The sequence below is a fragment of the Colossoma macropomum genome, unplaced genomic scaffold (assembly GCF_904425465.1).
Source record: "Colossoma macropomum unplaced genomic scaffold, Colossoma_macropomum, whole genome shotgun sequence".
NCBI lineage: Eukaryota > Metazoa > Chordata > Actinopteri > Characiformes > Serrasalmidae > Colossoma > Colossoma macropomum.
Window position 1 is genome coordinate 38,453,083 of NW_023494802.1, and position 10,000 is coordinate 38,463,082.

General features: G+C 43.2%; 1 protein-coding gene across 2 annotated transcripts in view; it reads right to left on the reverse strand.

The window, feature by feature from the left end:
- Window positions 1-10,000, reverse strand: part of LOC118822234 (voltage-gated potassium channel subunit beta-1-like) — a 26,658-nt gene that overhangs the window by 6,897 nt on the left and 9,761 nt on the right. Inside the window, exons 1-9 of one of the 2 annotated variants that reach the window (XM_036591176.1) lie at window positions 9,533-10,000; window positions 5,820-5,863; window positions 4,746-4,783; window positions 4,565-4,644; window positions 3,328-3,372; window positions 3,195-3,239; window positions 3,055-3,098; window positions 1,521-1,607; window positions 1,334-1,419 (exon numbers count right to left, since the gene is read on the reverse strand). The exon at window positions 9,533-10,000 is cut by the window's right edge and continues 536 nt beyond it. In XM_036591176.1, coding sequence (XP_036447069.1) covers window positions 1,334-1,419; window positions 1,521-1,607; window positions 3,055-3,098; window positions 3,195-3,239; window positions 3,328-3,372; window positions 4,565-4,644; window positions 4,746-4,783; window positions 5,820-5,863; window positions 9,533-9,717 — 654 coding nt within the window. In that variant the 5' untranslated portion in view covers window positions 9,718-10,000. The remainder of the gene's footprint in view (window positions 1-1,333; window positions 1,420-1,520; window positions 1,608-3,054; window positions 3,099-3,194; window positions 3,240-3,327; window positions 3,373-4,564; window positions 4,645-4,745; window positions 4,784-5,819; window positions 5,864-9,532) is intronic. The other variant, XM_036591175.1, reaches the window with a different exon arrangement.

Sequence of the window (10,000 nt, forward strand, 5' to 3'; positions counted from 1 at the left end):
GAGTGAATCCTAACACTGTGAGTGAATCCTAACACTGAATGAGTGAATCCTAACGCTGTGAGTGAGTGAATCCTAACACTGTGAGTGTGTGAATCCTAACACTGAATGAGTGAATCCTAACGCTGTGAATGAGTGAATCCTAACGCTGTGAATGAGTGAATCCTCACACTGTGAATGAGTGAATCCTAACGCTGTGAATGAGTGAATCCTAACACTGTGAGTGAGTGAATCCTAACACTGTGAATGAGTGAATCCTAACACTGTGAGTGAGTGAATCCTAACACTGTGAATGAGTGAATCCTAACACTGTGAGTGAGTGAATCCTAACACTGAATGAGTGAATCCTAACACTGTGAATGAGTGAATCCTAACGCTGTGAATGAGTGAATCCTAACACTGTGAGTGAATCCTAACACTGAATGAGTGAATCCTAACACTGTGAGTGAGTGAATCCTAACGCTGTGAATGAGTGAATCCTAACGCTGTGAATGAGTGAATCCTAACACTGTGAGTGAATCCTAACACTGAATGAGTGAATCCTAACGCTGTGAATGAGTGAATCCTAACACTGTGAATGAGTGAATCCTAACACTGTGAGTGAATCCTAACCCTGTGAGTGAGTGAATCCTAGCACTGTGAGTGAGTGAATCCTAACACTGAATGAGTGAATCCTAACGCTGTGAATGAGTGAATCCTAACACTGTGAATGAGTGAATCTTAACACTGTGAACGAGTGAATCCTAACGCTGTGAATGAGTGAATCCTAACAATGAATGAGTGAGTGAGTCCTAACTCTGTGAATGTGTGAATCCTAACACTGTGAATGAGTGAATCCTAAGACTGAATGAGTGAGTCATAACACTGAATGAGTGAATCCTAATGCTGTGAATGAGTGAATCCTCACATTGTGAGTGAGTGAATCCTAATGCTGTGAATGAGTGAATCCTCACATTGTGAGTGAGTGAATCCTAACGCTGTGAATGAGTGAATCCTAACACTGTGAGTGAGTGAATCTTAACGCTGTGAATGAGTGAATCCTAACGCTGTGAATGAGTGAATCCTAACACTGTGAGTGAGTGAATCTTAACGCTGTGAATGAGTGAATCCTAACGCTGTGAATGAGTGAATCCTAACACTGTGAGTGAGTGAATCTTAATGCTGTGAATGAGTGAATCCTAACGCTATGAATGAGTGAATCCTAACGCTGTGAATGAGTGAATCCTAACACTGAATGAGTGAATCCTAACGCTGAATGAGTGAATCCTAACACTGAATGAGTGAATCCTAACAATGTGAGTAAATCCTGAAGATGTGAATGAGTGAATGTTCTCACCATGATCTCCATGGCGCTCCAGCGTGAGGTTCCCCAGTACATGGCCAGGCCCTGATTGATCACGAAGGTCATGGCCCTCACCACCTCTACACACACACACACACACACACACACACACACACACACGTGAACCAGCTGAGCTCAGTGAAGAGAGTTTCTATCAGAAACACCACTCGCTCACACTGACCCTCCATAGGGGTGTTGATGTCTGTGCGGTTTGCAAAGACAATGTCCACATAGTCCATCTGTAACCTGGACAGAGACCCACGGAGACCTGAGGACAGGGAGACAGGACAGTCGGTCAGCAGGAGAAGCTTTCAGTAACCTACAACAGCGTCTTACAGAAGTGCTGCCCTGCTGATAAGACGAGAGCTACAACAGTCAAATACTTTCATTTTTTAATATTGTTTTTAATATAATCTTGAATTTTTGAATATTCTTTATGAATAAGAAAAACTGAAGACATGTTTTACCATAATAACTGAACGGATAAACGTTATTACTGTTGCTTGGTCTGAAAAGTCTGACTGTTCTTTGTTTTATTATTCTATATGTTTTTATGAGTCACGAACCACTAAACCTTACAGTCATGTAGGGTTTTCGTACAGCATTAGTTTACCACGATTTTTGTCCCCAAAGAAAAATTATGGCAGTGTTGAGAAACTTCAAATGTAACTGCCACAAATGATGTCACAAAGGACATCACTCACACTGACCCTCGTAGACATTACATACAGATTCACATATTACCATATATATATATACATATATATATATATATATATACAGATATATATATATAGATATATATACATTAACAACCACCTGGGATATCATAGTAATGGCCCAGCAACACTTTAGCAACCACCTGGGATAACATATTAATGGCCTGGCAACACCATAAGCAACCATCTTTGATTCTACAGCAATGGCCTTGCAACACCTTAACAACGACCTGCTATAACATCATAACACCTTAGCAACCACCTGGGATATCATAGTAATGGCCCAGCAACACCTTAGCAACCACCTGAGATATCACAGTAATGGCCCAGCAACACCTTAGCAACCACTTGGGATATCACAGTAATGGCCCAGCAACACCTTAGCAACCACCTGAGATATCACAGTAATGGCCCAGCAACACCTTAGCAACCACCTGGGATATCACAGTAATGGCCCAGCAACACCTTAGCAACCACCTGAGATATCACAGTAATGGCCCAGCGACACCTTAGCAACCACCTGGGATATCACAGTAATGGCCCAGCAAACCCTTAGCAACCACCTGGGATATTATATCAGTGGCCTAGAAACATACCTGCTAGCAACCACCTGCTATAACATAATAACATCTTAGCAACCACCTGGGATTTCATAGCAACAGCTTTGTCAAGCCAACCAAGAGTTTGTTCTCAAACTTCCTCCTTCTAGTTATTATTAGTATTATTAGTATTTTTATTATTTATTTTTGTTTTTTAAAAACAACTTCAATGCTACAAAGTTATACATTTTATTGTTAATTAATTATTTATGTAGAAAATGTTAAACTAGGGATCTGGGTCTGCTAAATAATGAACAGTACATGCTCACATTTCTTACAAATACTCGTCAAACATTCAACTTTAGGATCCACATTTAACCCAGAGACACCACGGAAGGTTTCTGTGTAGGATGTCTACAAGGTCAAAGGTCAGATCAGGAGGACAGTGATGTCATACCTTCAATAATATGCTTCCTGGACAAACCTCTCTCTGTTTCTGCCCTGCAGCACAAAACACCACAATCACGGACAGTGTATTTATACACTGACATACATATATATCTGTAAGTGTACGAACGCAGGCAGTGTCCCACTCACTGTCCACCCCAGTAGATCTTGGTGGTGATTACAAAGCTGGAGCGTCTGAAGAGACACAAAAACAAACCCGTCACACAGACCGTAAACACACAGACACATAAAACATACGGAACATAAATCCATGAGCACACACCTCCACCCTTTCTTCTTTACAATGCTGCCCAGGACGGTCTCTGCCCTGCAGAGGAAGCGAGAGACGATAGAACATCAAACAAACGACTGCAGAGAGGAATGAAAAAAGGAAAAATAATCCATGGGTTTAAATCTAATCTCAAAGTGTCCACATTTACATCAGCCATTTCCACACGTAAACCCGAGTATGACTCTGAAGGGACCTTCATGCTGGACAGCAGCCAGACTTTATCAGCACAGAAGGTCCATAACTTTATAACGGGAAGTTATGTCCACCTTCCCACTAACTCCCTCGGACAGCACTCAGACAGGACTGACAGAGGAACCTACTGTCTGTCTGTCAACGTCTGGATCTATACGGTGTAAACGGAAAGCTCCTTCACAGGTAATGGGAGGTCATGAGTTACAAGGGGCCTCCTTTACATTGTAAAGATGAGACTATGAGGGGACTCCTTTACATTGTAAAGATAAGACTATGAGGGGCTCCTTTACATTGTAAAGATAAGACTATGAGGGGACTCCTTTACATTGTAAAGATAAGACTATGAGGGGACTCCTTTACATTGTAAAGATAAGACTATGAGGGGCTCCTTTACATTGTAAAGATAAGACTATGAGGGGACTCCTTTACATTGTAAAGATAAGACTATGAGGGGACTCCTTTACATTGTAAACATGACTATGAGGGGACTTGACTATGAGGGGACTCCTTTACATTGTAAACAAGACTATGAGGGGCTCCTTTACATTGTAAATGAAAGGGTATGAGGGGACTCCTTTACTTTGTAAACAAGACTATGAGGAGACTCCTTTACGTTGTAAAGATAAGAATATAAGGGGGCTCTTTTACATTGTAAAGATAAGACTATTAAGTTAAGTTTAAGAGACCCTTATTAGTCCCACAATGAGGAAATTTCACCTCCGCATTTTAACCCATCTGTGCAGTGAAACACCACATACACACTAGTGAACACACACACTAGGGGGCAGTGAGCACACTTGCCCAGAGCGGTGGGCAGCCCTATCCACAGCGCCTGGGGAGCAGTTGGGGATTAGGTACCTTGCTCAAGGGCACTTAAGTCATGTACTGTCGGCTCAGGGGATCGAACCGGCGACCTTCCAGACCCACAAGGCTGGAACGCTAAACTCGTAAGCAGTCATCGCGTTGGCTCATGCTGGTTAATGTTTAAGTGTTCACTGTCATACTTTTCTTCACTCTGAGGGAAAAAGAAACTGACCTTCCTGAGGCGTAGATCTCCGCTGTGTCGAACAGGTTCACACCGTTCTCGTACGCTACAGTCAACACACTCTCTGCCACCTGGAACACACACAGGAATCCATACAGCAAAACTCTTCTAAAGTTTAGAACCCGAGACAAAATTAACTGGACAGTGTGAGAGAGAGGAAAACAGAACTGACCTCGTCAGAAACCTGAGACCCAAACGTTACCCAGGTACCTGAAACACATACAAACTCATATTAGCATACAGATCACACAGATAGGACACCACGCCAGTTTGTCCAATGAGGACATTTTGGTGGTCCTCACAAGAAAACGTGATGTTTTCATGACAAAACAACTTTTTTTAAAAAAAACTAAAGGAGTAGAAAGGTAAAGTTTTGGTTCCTGAGGTTAAGATTATATCTAAATTTAAGTTTAGCTTACTGAGGGCAAGATTAAGTTCAGATTTAGATTACTGAGGTTAAAGCCCAGTCCCATTTCACCCCTCGCCCCTACCACTCAGCCCTACCCATCCCTTTTTCGAGTTTTCGCCTAGGGGTAGGGGGTCCCGATTCTTGTTGAGATAGAGGGGTGGGGTGAAGTGTTGGGGCGAGCACATGCCACACCATTGTATTATTTTAGTTTAAGGTTCTTTCAATGTTTTATAGTTTGTCATAACAAGCATTAAAATCGCTAGTAGTGCTGACGTCTCGGTAGCTAAATTTTCCGTTCCACTTTACATGGAGCAGCAGTTCTGATGCCTGAGGTGCCAGGTTCTATTTAAGGTGGAACGGGAAAATTCAAACAAGAATCTGGTGAATATCTGACTTCAGCTTCATATCACTGAAGAATTAGGGGTGGGTGATAATAAATAATTGCCCCCTCTTTGAAGTCATATGATGCCCTAAATGTAACTAAAGCCCAGCAGTGAGGAGCTGAACTTTACCCTCCTCTGCTGTCACTGCAGACTGGCAGGGTCGCCTACAGAGCAGTGCTGGTAGCTGTTAATGAAGTGATGCTCTTTTTATTTGAGGGTCCCATTTCAGAGGGAAGATTTCAACCACTACCCTGTAACTCAGTTCCAAGGAGCAACACTCGAAAACAAGGGGTAGGGGTAAAAAGAAGAAATGGGACTGGGCCTAAGAGTAGAGTTAGATTTAGATTTTAATTACAGAGATTAAAGTTATCCTTAGCTGTAAATGTAGCATTATCAGCTACAGTAATACAGAAGTCTGAGACCAACATGGTGTGTGTGTGTTTGAGAAACTCACCCAGTCCCAAACAAGACACTCTTAAGCCACACTTCCCCAGATTCCTGCAGAACAACAACCACAGTCCTGCATCAGTAATCGATCAGCTGCTGATCAATACAGTGACAGAGCAAACACAAAGCTTAGCGCATTAATAATGAAGACAAATAAAGTATCCAGTCAATGATCAGTGGGGTAACACAGCAGTCAGGGCTGGACCAATGGATCAATCAACCTGTGGGAAAGACCTTAAATTACCTCCCCATGGTAACCGCCCACTATTACACCAATAACCTGCTGGAATAACCAATGCATGGTAACCACGGTAACCTGAAAAATCAGTTTTATTAACAAATCTTCACTGTTGATCTGATCTGAGATGGTAACTTTACAGGAGAAGGGAAAAATAATCTACATTTAATGTAAGTTAATATAATGAAATTATTGTGGATTTATGTTCTTCCAACAATCATAAAACTTTCACACCATATAAAGAGTAACTGGAGTTTTCAAATACAGTCGTATGAAAAAGTCAAATGATTTGTTTGAATTTCTAAGTTGACACCTCCTCTACAGACGTCACACTTAAAAACGGCATTTTTCTGTTACGTTTAGGTCTCACTTGATCTGGATGGTCGACTACAGATCATCTACAGATGTTGAAACTGTTGATAAACTCTCTGTTGACTCTAACAGTGGTGGGGTTAGGGTTAGGGCTAGAACCAGGGTGAGGGTTGGGTTTAGGTTTTGGGGTGAGGTTAAGGTTAGGGTTAGGATTAGAGCAGGTTTAGAGTTAAAGACAATTGTGGTCAGTTTAGTAGATATTTAGTTGAATGTAACCTGAAAGTAAATTAAGTATCAACAAACCATCTAAAGTGGACCATCCAAACACAGTGTTACCTAATTATGCGCATTAAAATGTGGTCACTTATTTACACAAAATAAACAACAACATACAATTAGACCAGGGGTGCCTAAACTTTTGTGCATGACTGTATGTGAAGCAAAGTAGAGCGATGCTGTGCCATTTAAAATGAACTGTGTGTACGTTGTGTGGTGATTGTTATGGTCAGACTCTGAACTGAGACACTCTAAACACTGATAATTACCATCTCCATCACTGACAGTCTGAGGGCCTGAGATACAGGAGATACAGGGGTTTACTGACCCATGAGCTCCTCAACCGCTGTCAAACTCAGTTACGTAGAGGAGATACAGTACAGACCACACACACCACACCACACACACCACACACACCACACACCACACACCACACACACCACACACACCACACACACACACCACACACACCATACACCACACACACCACACACCACACATACCATACACACCACACACCACACACACCACACATACCATACACACCACACACCACACACACCATACACACCACACACCACACAGACCACACACACCATACACACCACACACCACACACACACGACACACACCACACAGACCACACACACCATACACACCACACAGACCACACACACCACACATACCATACACACCACACACACCACACACCACACAGACCACACATACCACACACACCATACACACCACACACACCACACACCACACACCACACACACCATACACACACCACACATACCACACACACCATACACACCACACACCACACATACCACACACACCATACACACACCACACACACCACACATACCACGCACACCATACACACCACACAGACCACACACACCACATACCACACACACCATACAGACCACACACCACACATACCACACACACCATACACACCACACAGACCCCACACACCACACATACCACACACACCACACACACCATACATACCACACAGACCACACACCACACATACCACACACACCACACACACATCACACATACCACGCACACCATACACACCACACATACCACACACACCACACATACCACACACACCATACACACCACACACAACACCACACACACCACACATACCACACACACCATACACATACCACACACACCACACACCACACACCCACCACACATACCACGCACACCATACACACCACACAGACCACACATACCACACACACCATACACACCACACAGACCACACACACCACACATACCACACACACCATACACACACCACACACACCACACATACCACACACACCACACACACACCACACATACCACACACACCACACACACACATCACACACACCACACACACCACACACAACACATCACACACATCACACACACCATATACACCACACACACACCACACATCACACACACCATACACACCACACACACACCACACACACACCATACACACCACACACATCACACACACCACACACATCACACACACCACACATACCACACACACACACACACACCATACACATCACACACACCACACACACATCACACACACCACACACACCATACACCATACACACCACACACCACACATACCACACACACCATACACACCACACATACCACACACACCACACACCATACACACACCACACACACACCACACACACCACACATATACCACACACACCACACATACCACACACACCACACATTCCCTTGTCACACAGAGGAGCACACTCGGAGATGAGAACCTAATGAGAAACTTTAAAGTCAGTTATTCATTCAGCCTAATGAGAAACTGTAGAACAGACTCAGTTTATATCACAATACCTACATTTAGAGTCAGTTATTCATTCAGCCTAATGAGAAACTGTAGAACAGACTCAGTTTATATCACAATACCTACATTTAGAGTCGGTTATTCATTCAGCCTAATGAGAAACTGTAGAACAGACTCAGTTTATATCACAATACCTACATTTAGAGTCGGTTATTCATTCAGCCTAATGAGAAACTGTAGAACAGACTCAGTTTATATCACAATACCTACATTTAGAGTCGGTTATTCATTCAGCCTAATGAGAAACTGTAGAACAGACTCAGTTTATATCACAATACCTACATTTAGAGTCGGTTATTCATTCAGCCTAATGAGAAACTGTAGAACAGACTCAGTTTATATCACAATACCTACATTTAGAGTCGGTTATTCATTCAGCCTAATGAGAAACTGTAGAACAGACTCAGTTTATATCACAATACCTACATTTAGAGTCGGTTATTCATTCAGCCTAATGAGAAACTGTAGAACAGACTCAGTTTATATCACAATACCTACATTTAGAGTCAGTTATTCATTCAGCCTAATGAGAAACTGTAGAACAGACTCAGTTTATATCACAATACCTACATTTAGAGTCGGTTATTCATTCAGCCTAATGAGAAACTGTAGAACAGACTTAGTTTATATCACAATACCTACATTTAGAGTCGGTTATCCAGACTAAGTTTAAACTGAGAGACAGACTGCAGTCTCAGAATGTGTGTGTGTGGTCAGCTGGTCTGATTGGTGTAAATGCTCCTCCACTGTAAACACTGTGACAGGGTCAAAGGTCAGTGTGGCGTAATCTGTTCGATTAGATTGAGGGTCCTCAGGGTCGCTTTCATCACACACTGATCTATCACAGCTCAGGATCGGAGAGCATCACTGACATCAACTTGGTTAGCACGTGCTCATCTGTGTGTGTGTGTGTATGTGTGTGTGTGTGTATGTGTGTGTGTGTGTGTGTGTGTGTGTGTGTATGTAATGGCTCCGCCCTTCTCACCTGTACTTCATGCTGGTGTTGCGTCCAGTAGCTTCATTCATGTGGGCGTGGCCCTGCGTGCATGGCCGTGGGCAGTGCGGGCGTGGCTTGCTATGCCCCGCCCCCACTATGCTGGGGCGGTTGGGGCGATCATCACCACTGCGACCCTTCAGGTTGTGTTCCGTACACACAATAGACACCTGCATCCTGAGCCTACTGGTAACAGCTAATCACGCTATTAAGACAGTGCTAACAGCTAATCACACTATCCTGACCCTACACTAGCAGCTGCCCACTGCTATAACCAGTTTATAGTGGCTATTCACACTATCCTGACCCTACACTAGCAGCTGCCCACTGCTATAACCAGTTTATAGTGGCTATTCACACTATCCTGACCCTACACAAGCAGCTGCCCACTGCTATAACCAGTTTATAGTGGCTATTCACACTATCCTGACCCTACACTAGCAGCTGCCCACTGCTATA